A 23,945-nucleotide genomic window follows, 5' to 3' on the forward strand; every position below is an offset into this window, starting at 1 on the left:
GGCTAGTCAGCACTTAGTACCTTCAGATGTCTGCAGTTTACTTAGGTTTAAAGAAGAAGGAGAAAACACCAGAGAGTTGCTCTCCTGCCCCGTGGCGACAGCATCCTGACACGCGCCCATTTCAGGCTCTGGCGTTTGGCGGTGCCAAGCTGACGTGGGAAGGAAGGTAGCTCCTGGTTCTATTTGACCCTTTTGCCATCTCTCAGGGGTGCTGTAGACAGACAAAGCCAAGGCTGGGCAGGAGGCAAGCGGAGCCGTCCCTGGGAAAGACCCTGCTGGTGGGATGTTAAGTCTAGCACTCCTCAGTTAGTGTCGGCCCAGGGAGGCTGGTCTGCTGAGGATGTCCGCCCAGGGTGGCAACCTCGGGGCCGGGGAGGCGTGCCAGGGACAAAAGCCAAGGACACTGGTGGCTAATCAAAAGAATTTGTTCCCCACCAAGACTAGAATACTCACCTTTGACAACCCCCCAATCAAAGGCTTATCATGAAGCAACTATTTCAAACCAATAAACCAAAAGGGATGCCCATGGAAAACTCAAACTCAAAAGACTGGGCTCCCTTGGGGTCCAGAAGCTTCCATAATGTTGCTGTTGAACAAACCTGTTCACAAAAATGCTGAGAGACCAGCGGTGTGACAGAGGCTTGCGTCAGGCCCTGCAGAACAGGGTGAAGGCTAAGGAGCTGGGGGTCCCGCCCCTGCAGGAGACAGGCATGCCTGTGGAATCAGAGGGGCAGGGGGGCCGTTCTAGAGTAACCTGTGTGTCCTGTTCTGACAGGAAAAGATCGGGTACCGTGGAACCCACAAGATTTCAGCTCCTCTGGACTGAGTTCGGCTGAGCTGCCAGAGGTGCATTGACAAAGAAACACAAAGGTTCTCCTTCCTTGGGGAGCCCTGGGGCTGAGGAGTTGCTTAGTGGAATGGGTGGGGCATGGAAATAGGCTCAGGAGATAAGCTGCACCTGAGGGCAAAACCCTCTAACACCCTGCAGCTTCCATCACTAAACTGGGGGTAATAACCACCTGCGGACATTGTGGCATGGATGGGCATCTTAATTTGAGAGTGGGGTTCAAAGTTCCTGGAAGCCAAGATCTATATATCCACCTACAGGACATGCTGAGCTCTGCAGGTAGGTAGTTGGAAACCTCTCTGCCCAGGTGCCAAGGTTGGGGACAAGCCTGGTTCTTTCTTAGGATGGAGGCTCTGGGACATGGGAGAATGGGGCTGTATTGGTGCATCCGGGCCCGATATGGTCTCTGACTGGAGAGAATTCCTGCTTTAATAAGCTCATGAAACCAGAGCACGAAGACTCCAGAGCACGAAGACTCCGGCTCTGGTGAACTGGTTGAGCTTTCGATCCAGAGTCTTGAAATGAGAATGAACGTGAAAATGTTTGCAGGGCCATGAAGTCCCCGGATTAATGGCTAAAGGAACCAGAATGTGCATGAGGATGTGGAGGGAAACCATACGGAACAAATGTCCCACCCAAAGGATCCCGGGGACCTGGCTCACAAAGGCTCCTTCCTCTTCCCTTAAAGATGCAGGCTTTTCCTCTCTCATCCTCTCAAGCTCACGTGCACCTGCCCCAAGGATCGACCTGCTGCTGCTGCCCGCCGACGGTGCCACTTGGGAGAGGTGACATCGAGTGCCACCGGATGCTCTAACCTTCTTTGGAAAAACGCCGGCTTGTGCCTGTGACGTCTGTGTTCTGCTTGAGTGGCCTTACCAGAAGAACGGTAAGAGACAGTTAACATTTATTCATATGCAGACCAGTTAGGAAAGAGCTACAAACACAAGGTACTTAGAAACAGCAAGTCAGAAATAGGAAAAAACACCAAGAGAAAACAAGCTGTAAATACATTTCAAAAACGCGTTTGCTTTTCGTTTTTGTTTTGTTTTTTGTATCTTGACTAGCACCATCTGTACACAGGAAAGTATGAACATAAATGTTTGGATAATAAGATTTGCAAGGCACTTAATCAGTCATTCTGGGTAATATTTCGTTGGTGTTTTGTTTTAGCTTTCAACAGCAACCCCACAAAACCAGGGAGAGAGGGGTCTCTTTTGCCAGCAGTTCTTATGTACATAACAAGTTCTAGAAAGTTCCTCAAAGTGCTTTTTCAGTCTCACGGGGCTTCCACATCCCTTGGGCTTCCCATCGTTTTCTCCTCCCCTGCATGTTCGTCCGGTGTTCGCACCTTTCCTACAGGAAACAACTGCTCAACGTCACTGCAGACTTGCCACCAACCTTCATCCTCATTCTGTGGTCTCTGAGCGCCCCCAGCCGTGGGGGCCTGGCGGGTGGCCGGGGCTCCTCACCGGCGCCTGGAGGTGATGTCAAAGCAGGTGATCATCATCAGGTGGGCCTTGCAGAAGTTGACGCGGCTTTCCAGGCGCTCCGTCACGCACTCGAGCGCTTCCAGGTACTCCAGGGAATCCAGCTCCCAAACCTGCTCCAGGTCAACTGCAAAGAAGGAGAAGCTGATGGGACAGGTGACCTGCACCTACCGCCCCGGCTGGAAGGTCTGCAGCAGCACCGGGTCCCCTCCTGCCCGGTTCTCTGCCCCTCTCTCAGGTTGAGAATGGAACTCTGTTTACTATTTGTGATTATATTGGGGGCCCTTCGTTCCAATTCGAGTTTGAAATCCCCGACATTTTGTTGAGACTAGACTGAGGGAAAAGGTGACATTCAAGCTCAACCCACCTCCCCCAATCTCTTGGCACAGGGTTCACGTTCTACCAGCGCAGTGAATGAACTCTGAAATAAATCCACCTTCCAGGGGAAGTGGGGAGACCTCTTCCTTCCTGGGGTCTCACCTGAGCGACGCTAGACCTCTGCTCACTTATGCTGATTGTGCGCCTCTCCACGCAGGTGGAGACAGTGACTGTCTCTTGGCACTTTTCTACTTTAGTTTCCGTACTCATTGGTCACTTGGGAACTATGATGGTATTAATAACTAGTAATAGTTATGCTAATAATTAATCATTGTTGATCACTATATCGAGAGTCTCTGCACTCAGCAGAGAAGCTGAGCTTTACGACCCAGCTGCTGTCCCGAATGCTCAGGCCTGTTCCCACAACTAACGAGCAGGTATCCGGGGCCAGCCCCTCCTGGCTCCAGGGCCGCTACTTTGTCCATGGGTCACAGGGCAGAGGAGACGCTGCCCGGCCCCGGGGCCCCAGCAGGGTAAATCCAAGGCAGGACACTTGCACTTGGCTCCCAGGTGGGTAGCCCCTGACCTCTGCTTCCTTAGGCATCAAGTGAAAGTCATCGCTGCCCCTCTGCCCGCTGCAGTGCAGTGGCCGAGAGAAGGAAATAGAGATCGGGGCTGGGCCCGTGGTCTGAGAACTGGGACATGCCGCAGAGACACAAAGGACGGTCCTCCAGACTGACCTGGCGCAGGTAAGCTAACTGAGCGAGCGGAGAGAGGCGACCTGCAGAGGGTCACGCAGTCAGTGAGGGCAAACATGGGCACCTGGACACCGGTCTAACACTTCAAAACCAACCAACTGCCATGCCAAACCACACCAGGGCGCATGACTGGACTGCCTCGAAAGCGGTGTCAGAATAAAATGGATGTCAGAACACGGATTCCTATGCCAAAACCCTGCGTATGGCCCCACCAGGAAACGGTCAGCATGCGGCCTCACTGGTGCTTTTGGTCATTCTGGTCTTCAGCTGATCTTAGATACACAACCTGTGTTTCCCCCTCATGGGGCCTTCTGCTTGTTCCTTTTCTCAGCACCGGAGAGCTCGCTGATCTCCGACGTGAGCGAAGGCGAGAGGAAGCCCGTGTCCCGGAAGCAGTGACACTGCCTACTGATGGGTAAGTTCGCGTCCATGGCAGAGAGAAGGGGCAAGCACCATGGGCAGACACTGGCCCTGGCTCCTGTCCCTGTCCGTGCCTTGTGGACCCCGTCCGCGCCTCGGATGCAGACGCCCGGACGGCAGTGCATGTCTCTGTGCAGACTTCCCACAGAGGGGCTGCCGCGGGGCGTTGTGCCAGCGGGCGCCTGAGGCCTGTCTCCTGCTGCAGGTATCTATTGAGTTAAACTCGGAGGTGACAGCAATCAGTACCAGATACTGAGCTCTCAGCACCAGCCGAGCAGCGCAGTGAGCACTTGACCGACAGCGGCTGACAGCTCCATCCCCCCTCACCCCACCCGGCTCTGTTTACGTCTCCCAGTTTGCAGTTCGGGGAAATCTAGGTTCAGAGAGATTCTGCGCCTCGCCCACGGTCTCACAGCGAGGCTGTGGGGAAGCCGGCATGCAAAGTGGGTCTGCGGGACGGTGGCTGTGGCCACCAGGGCCACACCACGGTAGGCCGCTTGCTAGACTGGTCCCCGTGCTATCCTCGTGGTTTCACTGACCCTCCTCTGAACTCGGGGGGCACCTGTACCTCATGCTTATGGAAACCACTGGGGGACAGACTCACAAGTGACGGGGCCCAGCTGGGAGGCTGCAAAGCCTGTCACTTCCTTCTTCACCCGCTGTCATTTCACCCAACCCTTCCTGAGCCTAAGGACCCACACTCTGCCGGCAGGGGACCCCGGCAAGAGGGTGGTATGATGTGCATGGAGGGCTGGGGCTGGGGGTGCAGCTGAGGGGCTGGAGAGCAAGCTAGTGAAGGCGGGACAGGGAAGACAGGGAACGGGGTTTTAATGGCAGTAGCATTTTCTCCCGCACTGCCTTCCTGCACCGGGTCCCCTGTCAGCGTAACAGTTTGGGACCAGATTTGAGCTTTATTTTGTAGTAAATGGAATGGTTAGGAACGAATACATCAGAGACAATTGAATCCGTCTTTCAAAGACGGATTTGTTATTAGATGGTTACTGCCATCCTGGGCTTTCTATTAAATGGAAATAACACTGTGAATTTTTTTTTTTTTTTTTTTGCTCAGAAACGTTTTTCTTGCTTTCTGGATGCTCCGTGAGGCTTCTCTAGGATTGCGCCTTCTACCCTATTAAGAGCTCTATAAATTCTTGTCTCTTTCAGACCTAGATATGAGGTGTGATTCTGTGGCCTGGGAGCAGGTTTGTAATTCAGCCTTCATGTCTGGGTGATCTCCCACCGGGGGGGGGGCAGGTCTCATTTGCAGGTGCTTTGGACTGAGACACAAGCGATAATCTTGCAAGAGCACTACTCACCGCCCCTTTGCTGCCCCCCTCCGCCCCCGCCACCAGAGAGTGGGACTATGCATTGGTGTGACTGTCTCCACCTGATGGGCACCAGGGGTCCCCGGATTCAGACACAGAGGCTGCCTGCACCCGATCACCCTGCCTTGTGTGCCCGGCTGCATCGCTGGCAGCCCCGGTGGTCACAGCGCCCGACACAAGCCACGGGCCTTACATTCGCTGAGCCACTTGTTGGGGTCCAGCATCAGGTACTGCTTGGTCGTCTCCAGCTCCTTCATCAGCCACTCGTACTTGGCGCGGACCTCGGCAATTCTCTGCTGCCGGTGCTCCAGGATTTTCAGTTTCGCGTTGAAGCACATGACCTCCTGGCGGGCAGACAAGGAGGAGACGGGGTGGTGAAGAGAAGGAGAAAAGAGCTTCAACTGAAACCCAGCCCACGCCCCCTCTTCTAGAAAGCACCACTGAAGCATCGAGTCTGTGGAAAGGGAGCTGGTCACTGGGGAGCCTAGGCGGCACCGGGGCGACCACAGCCGGCTCTCGGCCTTGGCCGTCAGCTCAGACAACCCAGCCAAGCACAGGACTGTCTGTCACAGGTGCTTCTGAGCTACGGAAGGCGGCTGGCCTTCACGCTGGAGCCAGAAAAGCCCCTGCCACCACCAGCTTCCCTAGCCTTGGAGCCTTGAAGATGTTTTGACAGGGAAACATGGGATTCTCCAAATTCCGGGGCAAAGGTCCTGCTGGGACAGGGTTATGACCTCCCAACCTCACCAGAAGCCCCCTGGGGAGTCTCCCTGGGCCTGAGCGCCCCCCTCGGAGCCCAACTGCTGCCCCAGGGACGTGCTGGGGGGACTGCCACCATGGGGGGGAGGGGGAGGCGGCTCACCTTGCTGCTGCCCCCGCGTCGCCGCTGCAGCCGCTCCACATCATCGATTTCATAGACTTTGATCTCAAAAGGTTCCCCGAGGCCCCGCTGGGTGCTGCGCAGGGGGCCGTCCACCCAGCGGACCGCAGCACTATTGACAGGCTTCCTCACAGGGGAGGGGGTGTCGAGGGACAGCGCGGGGATGAGCCTTCGTCTTTGAGAACCTAAAGGGGATTAAGCCCAAAGTTCACCTGTTTGAATTTCCATTTTTCAAATAGATATTCTTCTGATGCAAGCGGTGGGGCCACCAGAGGCGCCCGGCACCTGTGGCAGAGCTGAATCTGCAATGCTCGCAACCCCCCACCATGCACCTTAGCACTTACTCCCTGAGCCTGGCATGGGGACTCGACCTCCAGACGCTCAGGTAGGCTCTGTTCACCTTTGACCCACCTCCAGTCTCCACCTGTGAGACACATGCATGCATGCATCCACTCACATTTACATGCATGCATTCATACAAATGCACTCCCACACACGCATTCACACATCCACATGCACACATCTACACACGTGCACGCAGATACAGTCACATGCACACATGCACCCACACATGCCTCTCCACACTTGCACTCACAAGCATGCACTCACATACATGCACTTATGCATCCACAGGCACATGGATTCACACACACATGCACACACATCGCCACACATGCATCCCCGCACCCTTGCGTTCACACACACGCGCACATTCACGTGTGCTTTCACATGTACGAACACATGCATGCACACTAACATGCATCCACTCGTGCACACATATCCACATATGCACACACACATGCTCACACATGTGCACCAAAACACACAGCCCAGAGCTGTGAGCCTTGCTGGACACACCCTCAGTGTGGATGTGCATTATAATGAGATTAAAAATGTTTGTTTTGGGGGGAAAAGGCCCTAGTTTTTGGTATTGCCCCAGGAAACACTTCATTTGCTTATTACAATAATAGCGTTGAGGTACTGAGTGAAAAAGGTGAGGCAACTAAGAACAACAAATTGGCGGTTACAAAATAGTCACAGGGATGGAAAGTACAGCACAGGGTCTGTAGTCAATAATACTGTAATGACTACGTATGGTGCCAGGTGGGTACTGGAAACATTGCAGGATCACTTTGTAATTACATAATGTCTAACTAACCACTATGCTGTACGCCTGAAATGAATACAAAATAACATGGAATGTAAACTGCCTTAGTGAATGGGTATCTCGGATCATTTGAGTTTTGGATCTGGTTACCAATAAGTCAGTTCCATGAATGAAATGAGGCCAACCACTGAGGTTCCTCCCCTCGTCTCCTGCAGAGGCACACTGGGGGCTTTGCTTCCGGTGTGACGGGAACAGCGCTCTGGGTCTGGCTCACAGACAGAGGTGACTTCCTGGGCTCACTGTATGTGCTACCACCTCCACCTCTAAGCAGAGGTTCCCAGCTTTCTGCAGACCCCAGCTTCTGCCAGGGACCATTTCCTTCCAGAGGCCAGGTCAGGGGGCATCTGCTGGAAGGGAGCTGTGGGGAAAGCCGCTCAGCTGAGCAGGCGTGGCGTGGGGCCCCGAGGACACAGCCTGAACCAGCCTCCTCCTCACTCACTCCCTGCTCACCAGCCCAGCACTCCGTCCAGATGGGCAGATGACCAGTATGTGAAAAGACACATACGCTGCTACTGCCCACATGAAGTGGCCCATTTCTGCATGAAATGGCCCAGGTCCATGATGGTACTTGATTGAAACTTGCAACCAGCCTTTCCCCCACCCCCCAACAGAAGCTGAGGCCCCTCCCTCTGCCACACCAGCCTTGGCTCCCAACTCTGTGCATTAAGGGGGGCCACTGACCAGCCACAGCCCGTCTCTCTATCCTCTCCAGCCCCGGTGGCCCCAGGGAGAAGTCTGCCATTGCTAACACTGCTGAGTCCAGACAGAAGTGGCACCCTGAGTCTGAAGATGCTGCCTCTTTCTCAAACGTCAGGACACACCTGCATGCTGAGGCCTCACAACACTCACTCCCCGTGGGAATGTGCCAGTCCAGTGCCCCAGGAGCCCCCCTCAGCTTCCCCTGCCCCACCTACCACCTTCACTCAGACTTAAGGTACGGGCACCAAAGACAGGGATCAGAGAGCGTGAAGCACTAACGCTGAAAGGAACTAGGGCCCTCAGAGATGAGAGGGGGAGAGCAACCTCAGTGATTTTACTGACCACCCAGAGCTGGCTCCACGCCTCCCACATGGAGGATGACGCTGTCTGTACTGCCTGCTGTGCAGCTGTAATTGCAAGGTGAACTATTTCCACGCTGGAGATGAGACAGGGCAGGCGCCCGTGGCCACAGCGTTCTCCTCCAGGCAGGATTGTTAAGACTACAGCGGAGCTGAAAACTTCCTGTCGCCTGGTGATGTTGCAGTGTAAGGCATGACTCACATGTGTGCAGGGACAGAGGTGTAAACACACCTGCTGCGCAGAAGCACAGCACATACAATTATGCACAGCACATAATGCTTGGTAATAAAGGGCTGTTGCTGGTTTATGTATTTAGTATACCTCTTATCGTTCTAGAGTATGCTTTTTTTACTTCTATAAAAAATGTTTGCAGCGGCCTCATGCAGCTTACGTTTACCTCTTTTGATGGCATCATTTTCTCCTGCGCTGGTTTAATCTCATGTTGGTGGTTGAGTCACGTGCTGTGCAGGCTTGTAGCCTTGGAGCGCTAGGCAGTGCCACACAGGTTTGCAGTGGGCAGGGCCGTCCAGGTGTGTGTAAGTGCACACTGTGATGTTCGCACGACAAAGTCACCTAACTACGCGCTTCTCAGAATGTACCCAGGACTCTACAATAATTCTTACAGCTGCTCCATGCTCACGGTATAGCCCAATCGGGGTTTCCACTTGGTTTCTGTCATGACATCCAATAAGAATATGCCTCTGTGGCCAGAGGGCCATGCTCTTGCTGCCCCAGCTTGTGCTCCCGTCAGTGCCTCCGTGTCCCTGGGGCTGAGCTCAGCCCACGTCTCCCGGTGCTCCAGCCCCTCCCTTCATCTAAACACTTCCTCCACTTCCACGTCAGGGCCCCCCTTCTCTCCAACTAGCTCATGGACTTCTCCCCGTGGCCTGTTTTCTAGGCCACCTGCCCCTCCACCCTCACACCTGAAACTTCCATATCATGAAGCTTCAAAAAGGCGAAGAGGCCTGGTCACTATGTAACCACTGAAAGTAAGTCTCACTGGCTGCCTAAAAGTCCCGCAGTGTAAACCCCACGCCGCCTTCTTTCTAGCTCAGCCTTCTCAAAGCCCCATGCCGTGGCCCACAGAACAAGCCCAACTTCGTGCACTCTGCACCAACCTGGTTCTCCAGGAAGTGTCAGCGGTTTCTGCTGTCACGTGTGCCACAAAGCACTCAGAGAGCTCAAGGTTACCTTCCTAGGGCCACAGCTCTGGTTCACTTTTACTGAGTAACCAAAGCATTAAAAGTCTCCAAATTCAAAAGCAGTCCCTGATTAAGGGTAACTGCCTGTCTCCTCGGCAGCTCCAAAATCTCTAGTAATTGTGAAATCTAGCCACCTAGCCAGGAATTTCCTCTGAGGAGTTTTATGGCTTCTCCTAAAGAAGTTGCTTTTGATTTATGCTGATCATGCCTGACAGCGAGCATTTCTCTTAATAGTTACGATAAATAAGCGAGACAAGGTCATCTAACCTGAAAGGAGTGTATATATCTCCACTGCCATATCCATTCCAGAGCCTGGATCTATGGCAGCGGCTCACCCAGGTCCAATGCCCTTGGCACGCGATATTAAATCCCGTCTCTGGCACCGAGCCTGGCGATTTATTTGACACCATTTTCTTTAATAGCCTATGAAAGGAGGGGACACGGGCAGAGCCCGCTACCCACTCCCCAGGCCTCCCACCCGGAGGGCAGGGCAGCAGCAGGGTTTGGCCCCTTGTCCCCCCACCCCCGTGCCCAGTGCCTACCTGAATTGGAGCGTTTCTTTGGGGTCTTGAGGCTGCGGCACCTGCCGCCCACAGAGCTGCTGTTCTCGCTCATGGAGTCCTGGGCGGAGGACGCGCTGCCCGTGGCCTCGCTGTCGCGCATCATGCTCTCGTAGCCGCTGCTGCCCCCGCTGTGGTAGAACAGCGCGGTCTTGCCCATGGCCGGAGGCAGCTCCCCGCTCAGCACGCTGCTGTTGTCGCTGCCGTGGCCGCTGCTGCAGCGATGCGGCTTCCGGGGCGGAGTGACCTTGCTGTAGGGTGACGGCAGCAGTGGTGCGGCCGCGGGCTTGTCGTCGGGGCCCCCAGCGCGCTCCTCCTCGGGCCCGGCCCGCGGCTGCAGGGCCCGGGGCCCCGTGCTGCCCTGGAGCAGCTCGGAGATGCGTCCGTTGACCGCACGCAGCGGCAGCTTGGCGGCCAGGCCCGAGCCCCGGCTGCGGCTCAGCGACTGCGTGGACCAGGACATGTGCTTCCCGCTCGGGGCCGGGTTGCAGCTCTGGCCCACCGACTGTGGCAGGGACTTGGTGGAGAAGCTGAGCGTCTTGGTGGTGGAGGTGGACAGGCTGCGCGCTTTGGGACTGGCCAGGAGCAGCTTGCTCACGGCCGAGATCTTGGACTGGCTGGCCTTGGGCGAGGCCCCAGCCGACTGCGGGGAGCCCGGGTTGGCGGGCGAGGCGCCGGCACTTCGGCCCAGGCTCCTCCCGGCGCGGGGCATGGTGCTGTCCTTGCCCGCATGCAGCCGCGAGCTCACGGAGGACAGGCTCTCGGCCCGCTCCAGCGACAGGCACTCATAGTGGCTGACGGCTGTCCTGCCGGCCAGCTGCTCCAGCTTGGCACTGAAGAGCCTGCTGCTGCTGCTGCTGGCGTCCCTCACCTTGCTGCCGGGCTCATCCAGGAAGCTGGCCAGGAAGGGCGCGGGCTGGTTCAAGGGGCTGCTGCTGCTGCTGCCGCCGGCGCTGTGCTGAGGGCTGGCCCGGTTCTTCTGGTCCAAGCTGGACTTCCGGACAGGCGGCAGCGGCGGCGTGCCTTTGGGCCGAGCCAGGACACAGTGCTTGGGGGAGGCCACCTTCCTCTCCAGGGCTGCCTTGGAGTACTGGCTGCCCGACGCAGTGCCGATGCCACTGGTCTCGGGGACGCAGTGGTAGGAGAGGCCGTCTGGCTCCTCCTGATGGCTGGCTTTCTGGGAAGCCCTGGGAAGGCTGCTCGACTTGAGGCTCTTGCTGGGATGCCCAGGGCTCAGGGCAGCCCCACTGGGCAGGGCCCCCTCGCAGCCATCCGCGACCCTCCTGCAGCCATCGGTCCCCGGGCACGCAGACGCTTCGCCACTGCTGCTGCTCAGCCTGTCGCAGGGGCTGGCCTTCCTGTCCTGTTCCCGCTCTGCTGCGGCCTCAGGCTTCGCGGGGCCTGCGGCGGTCTCACGCCTCGTTCCTTCCTCGTCGCTGGGATGAGCATTCTCTCTCTTCACCTCCTCCTCGCGTTTCAGCCACGGGTCCTCAAACGTCATCTCTCTCTTTGCCCCGGTTTCCTTTCTGTCCTGCGACTGGACTGCTTTGGGGTCAGTGGCCACGGACGCCTCAGGCTCCGGGACGTGCCGGGGGCCCATGGCGATGCAGGGGTACACTGTAATGTTGGTCTTCATGGGGATGTACCCCTCGCAGCTGCTCAGATTCGCCGTGTTGGAGATGGTGACCATGGCCTTGCCCACGGTGGATATCTTGCAGCCTCTGAGGGGCGCGGCTTTGCTGAAAGAGTCCTCCCCCATCTCAGACAAGATGAGCAGATTGTCGGGGCCGGCCCTGGGCTTCTCGCGGCACACCACGGCGGCGTTCTGGAGGCTGCTGGCGAGCTCCGAGGCCGGCGGCTCTGCCATGGCCTCCCCGTGCCCGAAACAGGTCTGGGCCACGAAGCTGTGGCAGGACTGCTCGCCGTCACTGCCCGTGCTCATCTCGCTCAGCCAGGAGCTGACGGAGGACCGCCGGCTGCCGGCCTCCCGGCCCTTGTCGTCCAGCGTCAGCCTCGGGAGGGGCAGGAACTGCGTGATGCTGACCTCGGAGACGGGGGCCACGCTGGAGTAGCACTCCAGGTCCTCGCTGATGCTGCCGATGATGCTGACGGGCCGGGAGCCCGAGGCCAGGGCCTGCACGGAGCAGTCACTGTTGAAGCTGATGATACTGGTGGGGCGGCCGCTATCCAGGACCCCGCTGATGGTCAGCTCCTCCACCAGCGTGAACACCAGCTCGTCCTCCCCATTCAGCTCCAGCGGCTGCTGCACCGTCACTGTCGTCGTGCTCACGATCTCCTTCCGGGGATCCGGAGACGCTGCCGCCGGACGCTCATCGTCAGCAGGGGTGTCGGGGAACCCCTCGCTCCCAGCAGACATGGATTTCTTCAAAATCTGGGGGCTCATTCCAGCCGGGGGTGTGCGCACCTCAGGCTGCAGCAGGGACTCGCTAGACACCATACCGGAGTCCTTGCTCAAGGGTGGCAGTGGGGCGACAGAAGGCAGGACGCCCTTCTGGGTGTAGACCTTGCATCTCTGCGAAGGCGAGCTGGCCGGCTTGTACTCGGAGGTCTTGGACAGGCTGGCGATGCCCAGGCGGGGGGAGCCCACGGGCCTGGGCTTGCCGTCCACGAAGCCGCAGGAGTTCAGGCTTTCTCGGCTGCTCTGGAGGCTGGGGCTCCGCGCAAGCTGGGAGGTACTGTGCTGGCTGCCACTGCCAGCCATGCCCCTGGGCGACGCGGGGGCGGGGCTGGCCGCAGGGACCGGGGAGGGGTTCCCCGGCATCCTGGAGGTCGCGGGCTCAGGGCCTTCTCTGCCGGTCAGCTGGCTGTCGGAGCCATTATCTTCCTTATCAGACTCACAGAGCAGTGTGGCCCCAGCCGCCTGGCCCGACGGGGGACACTTGCTTGCCTGCTCTGCCCCAAACTGGGCAGGCAGCTCTTCGAACGGGAACTGGCTGGGCTCTTCACTGCCGTCAATGCAGTCCAGCCTCTCCTGCAGCTCCGCGAACGTGTTGCACTTCAAGCAGTCCCTTTCCGGTTGGCTGGCCGCCGCCTCCACGGCCTCCACGGGCAGGCTGTCGCCCCGGGCCTTCTGCAGGGCCGGCACGATGGGGACGAAGTCAGGGGGGCCCTCGTTGTCCGTGAGCTCCTTGTCAGAGAGCGCGGTGCCGTTGGGCCCGATGTAGATGACCGTGTCGCAGGACTGCTCGCTGCTGGAGGAGTAGTCGGGGTCGCTGCGCAGGTGCGGGACGGGGAAGTCAGAGTCCCCCGCAGCCCTGGCGTGGAAGGGTCTCAGCTGGGTGGGCCTGCGCATTCTGCCTTCTTCACAGGAGCTCTCCCCGCCCGAGGAGCTCGAGGTGTACTGGGAAGGAGAGCAGAGCCGTCAACGGGGGCAGCTCCCGGACACGGGCCTTCCGGCATACGGGCGGCCGCCTGGCTGTGCTAGACCAGTGCACCCTGCTCTCCATGTCATGGCTGCCTATGCAGAGGGTGACGTCCATGTGGCACATGGGGAAGCAGGCTGCTTAGGAGCGGCGGTGACCAGCCCAGGCCCTGTCTGAGCTCCTAAGTTACCGGGCCACCGGGTACCATGGAATGCTGGTTGGAAAAACTTGTTTAAAAAAGCTACAAAACGGAGGGGGGAAAGGCCCACCTATCGCCAGTTGGCCGCGGATCAGAGCGACCACCATCTCAAACACTTCCTCATGCCGCCCCTGTCCTGGCTTGGCCTCTGCCTCAGAAGATGGGCCCAGTGGTCTCTAGCAGACTCTACGCATCAACCAGAAACCAGTGAATGAACAGGGCAGAGCCCAGCAACCGGGAAATGCCCCCTGGAAGCACAGGGGAAGTGGGGCCAGTGAGCCAAGAGGTAACAGTCCTCCTGGAGGTCAGCCAGTTGAAGGACACAGGACCTGGTCTTGGTCTATGTCGGACCAAGGCAGGTGAGAGACACTGTACTTCCTGTCCTTCCCAAATGTCCCGCCTTTAAGTAGCAATGCATTTGCACTGTGCCAAGTGGATCAGAACTCTTGGTTAGGGGGTCTCGGCTGGATGACCTGGAAAAGCACCAACTGTGGGGACTAGAAGTGACTTTCTCCTGCATCAGCATGAAGGTTTTCCTGCCCCCGGGTGGACACTGACCCCCCGTGCCCCTGCCATCAGGGACTGGAAATGCTGTTTGGCATTTTCTGACCTGGCTCCCCCAAAGCTCCTTCATCAGCACATCCCCGCAGGCTCCTTACCTTCGTCTTCTTCTTCTTCATCCTCAAGACCCTTGAGGCGATCTGGATGGTGGACAGGGTTTCCGCGTAGCTCCCAGCCGCGGCCGAGATGTGGGCGATCATGGTAGTGCGGCAGTTCACATTCCCCAGGGACTCCCGCAGCAGCATGGTGAGCTTGCTCTCCCTGCCACACAAAGCGGCGAGGCTGCGTCAGCGGCCATGCCTGCCTCCTGACTGCAGGCCTCTGCGAGCCTTTACAGCACGGGCTCCTCTCTTCCTGGCTCTAATGGCATACTCATTAACATCATATCCAAGCACAGGGCTCTTGGCAGCTGGCAGCTGAGCAAGTGATTTGAACTCCAAGGCCAGAGTTCATGCAAAACACCTCCCTCGGCACATCTGTCCTGGCCGTGATGTGTATTCCTGAGAGTCTGTGTGTGTGCCCATGACATTGCATATAATGAGACATAGGGAAAGCAGCGAGAGGAAGACTGCTTGTGACCAATGACTCAGCATGCTGTCTGTACACACGGGCCATCCCTGCCACAGAAAGTTCCCCAGCCATGAACTTGCGCTGAAGATCTACATATTTATAACACATGCAAAGTTCCTTTTGCCAAGGAGTTGCAACTCCTTTTGCTATTGTCTCTTAATTCTCATATTTGCACAGTAGTTCATATCAGGTGAGAGGAGTCTGTCCTTCCATCTGTGTTCCCGTCAGTCTGTCAATCAGCCACCCCATGCAGCTCCCTAGAAAGAGGCTGTCCAGCTCTACAGACTCAGTGTGAGACACAGGCCACTGTCAGCAGAAATTAGACCTTGGAAGTGGGGAAAACATTTCACACGTGACCTGCCTCGGCCTCTGGGGAGGGAAGACCGGCATGACAGCAATAGTTGTTCCTTTCCATCTGGGACCAATTAAGGTGTCAGTCTGGGGCTGCTGGGCTCATTCTGGCTCAGTTCCAGGGCAATTAAAAAATATATCAGAGTTTCCCTTCAAGCAAAGTAATCAGTGATAAAAGCAGTGGAAGGAGAGTATTATGGCTGAATGTTTATGTCTTCCCTAAATTCCTATGTTGATATCCTACCCCGCAATGTGATGGTGTTAGGAGGCAGGCCTTGGGGAGGTGATGAGATCATGAGGGTGGGGCCCCCATGAACTGGATTAGTGCCCTTATGAATGAGACCCCAGAGAACTCCCTCAGCCCTTCCACAGGGTGACATTATGGCAACAAGGTGGCCCTTACCTGACACTGAATCTGCCAGTGCCTTGGTGTGGGACTTCCCAGGCTCTAGAACTGTGAGAAATAAATTTCTGCTGTTTAAGCCACCCCGTTTGTGGTATTTTGTTATAACAGCCCAAACTAAGACAGAAAGGCCAGGGGGCTGTGGAGGAGTGAAGCCTGGCTGTAAATATTTAACTTCCAAAATGGATCCAAAAGGGAAGTCACAGACATAACCAGAGCTGACGCCCAGGTGGGGAAGTTAAGTCCCAGTCCTGGCAGACATTTTTAGCGAAGACACTGGACCTGCACGGGCCTTGAACTCTGTCTTCCATGTGAGAAGTGGAAGACAGTTTCCATTAGGGTTAAGCTGTGATCCCACAGCCAGTTCTTATTCTTCACGGCAGTTGGATTCTATGACGTCCTCGTGACCACTGAGCCATCGCTCCCAGGCAACACACGGCTGAGGTTCTTGCCGGGCCTCTGGTCACAACATTCTGTCAGTTGATTGACACATAACCTCGTTTCATAGGTGTTTCTGTTTCAAGAAACCTTATTTAATATGTATTTCTTACAAAGCATGAATTATAGGCACTCATTTCTTGATAATAAGACACTAGCTGAGAAGGGTTTAATGCTCTCCTGACTCGGGGAAACATGACCATAAATCTCTGTGGCTTTCAGCCTCACAGCAAAACTGTCCACTACCCTTTTTTACTGAATCAGCCATTATCTTGTGAACCTCCAAATACACCCAGACGCTTTCCCACAGCTTCCTTATGCACTGTAGATGTGACTATAGTACTTTCCAGACCAGCCTGATTACAGATCGGCGACTTTCCTATTTCTGGATGCCCTGTATTGTTGATTCATTAACATTAAATTCACGCCAGCAGCTGAAGGAAGCTTATCTACACACGGATTTCCTCCTTAAGGCACACTCTAGACAGCACTACGTCACTACACTTTGGGGGCCATTTTACACAGTGAAATCACCAACAAAAATTCACAAATGCAAAAAAAATGGGGCACTACATAGACTGTGAAAAGGACAGTTGCTTACAGGAAGAAGGGGAATAAGAGGACAGAGCATCGCCTTGCTCAGCCTCAGCCGGGAACACGTCTATTGGGCAAGTCAAAGATTTCACTACTGCGCACGTCTGCAAGGGACAATGCAATGACACGGCCATTGACTTGGGGTCACAAATAAAATTTAGCAAGGAGGCAAATTTGCAGTATGAAATCTACAAATGACCAGACTCAACTGTCCTATGAAGTTTCTAACGGTTAAGTCTTGTTAATTAGTGCACTTTGCTGAAGGTACCACCCACTTATTTGCCCATGTGACCCTGTGTAAGTTCTCAGGAAAAGGAACCAAAGACAGAAAAGAACAGATATAATACTGTTATAGCGAACTGTTCACCTTATGCATTTCCACGACTCCCCATTCATGAGTAATCACAGGACTTTTTAAAGTACACATTGTGGGAAGAAGTCAGGGCCTGCGTGTTGCTTGGCAACCAGCATTTTAGCTCTCCTTACAGAAAGCCAGAGGAACTGCTAGCAAGACTCGTTCACCTGGGCCCTCTAGACTCTAAAACACATCCTTATGGGAGTGAGAAATGGTGGCAATAAAGCTTTGGTTTTCCCCCACCTCATCATAATTGATCCTTTAACTTGAAACAAAGGCAATGAAATTGGGGACAGAGGTGAAAGACGGGGCAGGGTACTAAAGGCTGGTAGGTTTAACTCAGTGTCTCTGGTGGGAAAATAAAAAGATTTAAAGAGTTTCTAGGACAATGGTCAGCACAAACTCAGTCTAAACCTTGGCGTCAAGACTGAGGCCAGAGGAAGAGAAGAACTGGGGTGCAGAGCTGCTGATTCCCAAGCACCAGGGCCAAGCAAGGGGAGGGAATTAGAGACTCAGGGGACATGTGGGAGGGGTCCTGGCTGTGCAGGAGAGAAGGGGACAGAGCAGAGCCGCTGGGGTCTGCAGCCATGTTTTACCCTCACCTAGTCCACCTCCCTCCCACCCCAACACACACACCTTTTAAAGATGATTTCCATCCCTGGCCAGGTGACTCCGTTGGTTAGAGCGACGACCTGATAAACCATGGCTGCAGGTTTGATCCCCAGTCAGGGCACGTGCAAGAATCAACCAATGAATGCATGCATGAATAAGCGGAACAACAAAGTGATGCTGTGCTCTCTCTTTCTCTCAAGTCAATCAATAAGTAAAATAATTTTTGGAAAAATGTCTTTTTAAAATAAGTCAACCTTTTATTAGCCATAGCAAGAGATCACATGAATAAATTTTAATTAATACTTTTAAATGAACACGAAAGAGTAATTAGTGCCCTAGGACAGGAGCTGACAAACTAGGGCCTGTAGGCCAAATCCAGCCTGCTGCCTGTTTTCGTAAATAAAGTTTTATTGGACCACAGCCACACCTACATGTTGCCACTGGCTGCTTTCACATGACAACAGCAGAGTTTAGTTGCGGCAGGGCCCACGTGGCCTGTAAAGCCACACATGTGTCCTCTCTGGTCCTTTACAAAAAGGTTGGTTGACTTGTGCTGCAGAGTAACGACACACCATGGAACCATCCCAGACACAAGAGTCACCACCAGTGCATGACGGAATGTCTTAACTTCTTCTTTATTCAGTGATCTCTTTGATTTGATAGCTGTTGTCTGTGCTGTCTTTTTTTAAATCCTCACACCTGAGGACATGTTTACTGACTTTTAGAGCGAGCGAGAGAAAGAGGGAGAAACATCAATGTGAGAGAGAAACAACTGCTTCCCTACCATACCTGTCCTGATGGGGGGCTGAACCCACAACCTAGGCATGTGCCCTCCTGATGGGGGGCTGAACCCACAACCTAGGCATGTGCCCTCCTGATGGGGGGCTGAACCCACAACCTAGGCATGTGCCCTCCTGATGGGGGGCTGAACCCACAACCTAGGCATGTGCCCTCCTGATGGGGGGCTGAACCCACAACCTAGGCATGTGCCCTCCTGATGGGGGGCTGAACCCACAACCTAGGCATGTGCCCTCCTGATGGGGGGCTGAACCCACAACCTAGGCATGTGCCCTCCTGATGGGGGGCTGAACCCACAACCTAGGCATGTGCCCTCCTGATGGGGGGCTGAACCCACAACCTAGGCATGTGCCCTGACCGGAGATCAAACCTGCAACCTTTTGGTGTGTGGACGACAATCCAACTGAGCCACCATGTCAATTCTTAATAGTACATAAGAAGAAAGGAGCTTAGTTAATCCAGAAAAACTAATTAAGCTCCGGAAGAATTGGCATGAGAAAGATTCTCGTGGGCAGCAACAGAAACTAGAGCAGACATAGGAACCATAATGAGGCACACACCTGTGCCCACCCTGACATATGCACAGCCATGCTCTTTTTTTAGAAAATATATACTGCGTGGGTATTTAAGTAATCACCATTAGTATTCAAGAATGCAAATCACATACACAGAATGGTGATAGGTGTCAAATATTCAGATCAAGATAACAGCTACCATTCAAATGTCAGGAAAACACCCCAATTCCTCGTAATCTTAAGGATATGACCCTGGAACTACATTCCATTCCAGTAAGGATCCCAGCTTCCAGCCACTTTACCTGTGAACGGCCAGAATGTGTTGTCCAGACTCAACTAGAGAGCCTGAGAGGCTGGGCAAGGGTTGCCAGGTATTTAGCTAAATCCAAGATCAACCAGCCTACCTAACCCCCAAATCCCAGGCCCCGCATCCACCCTCTGACCATCAGGAGGAGAGAGGGATGAGGAAGAAAGGACGAGAAGGAAAAGCAGACAGGAGGTAGGATAAACATAGTTTTTTGGCTACTCAGATGACACTGTACACCCTCTCTCCTACCTCCTTCCTATTCCCATCCCGTTGGTCTGTGAGCGTCCTTTTCTCTGTCACCTGAAGGACCATCAGTGACCTCCAGAAGCCAGCCCAAGATATCCAGGACCAGGCTCCTGAGAAACCAGCATCCGTGGCCCCGTGTTTCTGGCTGAGGTGGGCATGATCTGTGCAGTTCTTGACCTGCCATCAGAGAGAACTGTGCAGAGGACAGATGGAGTCACCATCCCACTGCATGGGGACCATTCTCAGGCCTGTTTGTCTTCTAGGTCCCAAGCAAGTGCCTTTATTTGTGACCCTATAGAGTTGTGACGGACAGAAATGCATATCTCTACAGGGGAAAATCACTTTCCTTGAGTTTATTTATTTGTTGGTAGAGGTCCTGAAACCACAGAGTGGACAAGGTTTATCTACTCTTCACTAATAACAGTAATGATAATAACAACAATAATCACATTCTCTCACTGTAGAACCCTGAGGTACCTACGAACAGCATCATTTTGGATTGTGAAAGTCTCTGATGCCAAGTCATCAACAGGAGATACGTTCTCCCTCATGCCATCTTGGTTACCCGGAACTGGTACCGGGGAGAATCTAGAACTTTGCAGACAGCCCTTCATGAGAAGCAGGAGGGAAGTGATATGGCCCAACAGGGTCCTGATATTCTAGGTGGAGCCATAGTTCCTCCAGCAGGTCTGGGCACATGACCAGCGTTCACAAGAGCTCTTGGAGGGACATCAGAAAATATCTGAATAGAAAGACAGTTTACACAAGCTAGAGGAGGTTTTGCATTGCACGTATGGGTTGGAGCCAATGAAATCTGAGTTATGGCTTTAAGAGTTTACCACTGTTCACTTCGGAAAAGGAAGTCCAGGGAAATTTGGATTGCACATTTGATCCTGGATATCAATGCTCCATTTATCTGAATAAGATAAAATGCACAATAATGCAGCCTATTTCATGAGAAACACAAGCTGTAAACAGCAAATAATCTCAATGGAGCATTTTAAGAGAATTATACGATGTAACTTGAATTTATAGCTAAGAGAATATTTCAGGTTAAAAGCCTAACTAATCAAGCTCAATTGCATATAACAAGACACACTGATTATAAGACATGGGCTCACTTACATAAATTAAATGTATTCTGTGAAAACTTTTCTGTACTCTTCACTTGCTTAACAACCCATCCCTTTCTATCCCAAGCAAGGAAATCATCACCCCCATCCAAGTTGTTGATCAGGAAAATGGATGTTTATTCCAAGGCCATAGCATCAGGCACAACCTAAGACATTTTAAGGGTAATTCACGTAATAAAAATCACAACAAAGAAAGTCCACTGATTCCAGGATACACTTCTGAGTCAATGTAGATAATATTTTTAGATACAGAATGTTAGAGTTAGAAGGAGTTTTCAGGCTCATTGCATTTCCTAAGGGAATGCCACTGTGACAGGTAATCTGCTCTCTGTCAGAATGTTTTTAAGGCCTCGGAATTTACCATCTCCCATGGCAGCCCATGCAGTATTTTTTGATAGCCTCAAATTATTAGAAGATCTTTCTTACACTAAATGTAAATCTTCCTTATGCTTCTAACCCATGGGCACTGGCTCTGTTTTCTAGGGGCAAGAAAAATCTTCTTGTATACACTGGCCGTTCACGTTTTAAAAGACATTTCTTATGTCTTCCCTAAAAGTTCTCTTACTTGGGAACATTCTATGTTCCTTCCATTGCTCTTCAAATATCTGGCTGGTTATCGAAGCTCACACTAAGCCCACATCTTCCTACTGCACAATTTTGTACTCCCTTTCCGCTCAGACCGGTCTCAGCTCTTGTGTAGGAAAGTATAAGGCCTAGCCCAAAAGAGCAGTCTAGCCTTTGACCTCAGCTTTGGGGAGGGACCCTATATCATACCAGTTAGGAGTGTCTTTGCTTAGGGTAGGGGCTGGCCATACCAGGTCTTAGGGTCATACCTGACAGTCTTAGGGTTGGGGCTGGCCATGCCAGAAAGATCAACCATGTGATTTAGGCTCGGGGCTTTGGGTCATGAGTATCAGTCAACCTGGAGACTGATTTCCATGTAAGAAATCAATAAATCAATACATAATGAAGCTCCAACAAAACTCTGCACAATAAAGCACAGATGAGCTTCCTACAGCAATACTTGGTGCATATCATCACAAATCAATACCAGGAGGGGAACACATTCTGACTCCAGAGGAGTGAGCCATGGAAGCCTTGCATTTGAAATATAAGTTGCGACACCATAAAAGTCCTAGAGGAAAACATAGGCAGTAAAATTTCAGATATCCCACACAGAATTTTCGCTGATATAGGGCAAGGGATATAAAGGAAAGAATAAACAAGCAGGATTACATCACATTAAAAAGCTTCTACTCAGTGAAAGAAAATATCAGCAAAATGAAAAGGATCCAATCGTATTGGAAAACATACTTGCCAATGCTACCTCAGACAAGGGATTGATCTCCAAAATAAAGAACTCATACAACTCAACACCAGGGCGACAATCTAATTAAAAAATAGGCAAAGTACCTGAACAGACATTTCCCCAAGGGACATACAGAGGGCCCACAGACATGAAAGAATGCTCAGTATCACCAGCCATCAGAGAGATGCTAATTAAAACCACAATGAGATACCACCTCACACCAGTCAGAATGGCCATCACTGACAAATCAACAAGTGCTGGTCAGGATGTGGAGAAACGGGAACCCTACTGCACCGTTGGTGGGAATGCAGGCTGGTGCAGCCACTGTGGAAAACAGTATGGAATTTCCTCAAAAAACTAAAAATGGAACTGCCTTTTGAGCCAGCCATTCCACTGCTGCGATTATACCCCAAGAATCCTGAAATACCAAAAGAACCTATGCACCCTTATGCAGCATTATTTACAATATCCAAATGCTGGAAATGGCCTAAGAGCCCATCGGTGGATGAGTGGATAAAACAAAACAAAACAAAAAAAAAACTGTAGTACATTTACATAATGGAATACTACGCAGCAGAAAAAAAGGAACTCTGCCCTTCATGACAGCATGGGAGGAACTGGAGAGTATTACCCTAAGTGAAATAAGCCAGGCAGCAAAAGACAAACGCCGTATGATCTCACCTATAAGTGGAACCTAATGAACAAAACAAACAAGAGCAAAACAGAACCAGAGGCATGGAAACAAGAAGCAGACTGACCGTGACCAGAGGGGAGGGGAGGGGGATGACAGCAGAAAGAAGGGGAAGGGCCTAGTCAGGGAACAGGTACGGATGACCCATGCGCATGGACAACACTGGGGATTGACTGTGGGAGCGAAAAATTAGGAGAATTGAAAAAAAAGAAAAAAAGAAAGGAAAGAAATCCTCCTACACCCTGCCCTGTTTCCCTCCCACCGGCTGGTTTTAGTCTGTGTCCTTGAGCTGAAGCAAACCGTCGTGGTGAGGACGTTCAGTGAGTAACAAACCTGAGGTTGGTTGCAGGACCCTCCAAACTTGCAGCCGGTGTCAGAAGTGAGAGTGGTCTTGTGTGGACGCCTCCCCCTAACTCCTTGTACCCTAACTCCTTGTGGTTGTTGTCAGAAAGCTTGGGGAGACTTGGCAGTCTGGGCACTGTGCCCTCCAAACTTACAGGCAGCTCTTTCAGTGAGATCCTAAGAACCTTAAGGGCCAGAGCTGGGCTTTTTTATTTTTATTTTGACCTTTCTTTACAGTAACCTTGAAAAAGTTTATAACCTATTAGTTTTAAGAAAAAAAAGGGGAAGGGTCCTATATTTTTAACGTGGTTTAGCATAATCAGGAGCTAAGAATATCATCATTCTGATGAAAACAAAACAAAATACCCCAATCACTTAGGAGGCAAATTAGTAGGTCTTTCAAATAAATAGAAAATGATAGGTCCATAGGTTTCCCCTGAGTTAACAGATCGCCAAAACTTGTGCATGCTAATGACGTCAGGCATGCCATTAATGGTTTAATGACAGAACTCTCTGCATTTACTGAATATGCAGACTGGTCTGTAACAGACGGACGCGTGTTGTTTAATCCACCTGCAGGACCAGATTAGGAGCAACAATAATGTTTATAACGTTATGCAATTTAGAATGTAACTCCTACTCTGTCATTTTTGACATTATCTGCAATTTCACTTACTTTTCAAAATTTATTTGGCCCCAGTCATTAACATTAATCATCAATGCTTTGCAACAGACATCTCTCTAATCCTGTCACTTTTGAGAGACTTTGCAGTGGTTTATAGCAGCTTTGCTGGCGGAGGAATAAGAAAACATCTCAATTATGTTGTGTTATCACCATTACATATCTCAAGTCAAGATGAGCTCATTGTACTGTTCAGAAACTTAGCTATTCTTCAACATTAAATCATCCTCAGGCTTAATAGTGTGTTTTAATCCCAATGTCAGAGTTCTCTGTAGTAACCCAAAAGGGAATTAGGCACTGATGGGGGATACAGACGGAGTTGAGAGTCATGTTGTCATGGTAACCAGAGCCCTTCCCTGATCTCTGCTCACCCCTGTCCTTTCCCATGAATTTTTAAAGAATGCTCCACATGAAAGAAAATGAAGATTACAA

The 23,945-nt window shown here is 52.6% G+C and overlaps 1 protein-coding gene across 1 annotated transcript in view; it reads right to left on the bottom strand.

The window, feature by feature from the left end:
- Positions 1–1,853: 1,853 nt before the first annotated feature.
- The window catches only part of KIF26B (kinesin family member 26B), a 363,294-nt gene continuing 341,202 nt past the window's right edge, over positions 1,854–23,945 (bottom strand). Inside the window, exons 11-15 of the mRNA XM_090263265.1 lie at positions 14,266–14,428; positions 10,007–13,385; positions 6,018–6,220; positions 5,349–5,499; positions 1,854–2,461 (exon numbers count right to left, since the gene is read on the bottom strand). Of these exons, the coding sequence (XP_090119391.1) occupies positions 2,313–2,461; positions 5,349–5,499; positions 6,018–6,220; positions 10,007–13,385; positions 14,266–14,428 (4,045 nt within the window). The 3' untranslated portion in view covers positions 1,854–2,312. The remainder of the gene's footprint in view (positions 2,462–5,348; positions 5,500–6,017; positions 6,221–10,006; positions 13,386–14,265; positions 14,429–23,945) is intronic.

The sequence above is a fragment of the Furipterus horrens genome, unplaced genomic scaffold, assembly GCF_987537825.1.
Source record: "Furipterus horrens unplaced genomic scaffold, mFurHor1.1.pri manual_scaffold_15, whole genome shotgun sequence".
Lineage (NCBI taxonomy): Eukaryota > Metazoa > Chordata > Mammalia > Chiroptera > Furipteridae > Furipterus > Furipterus horrens.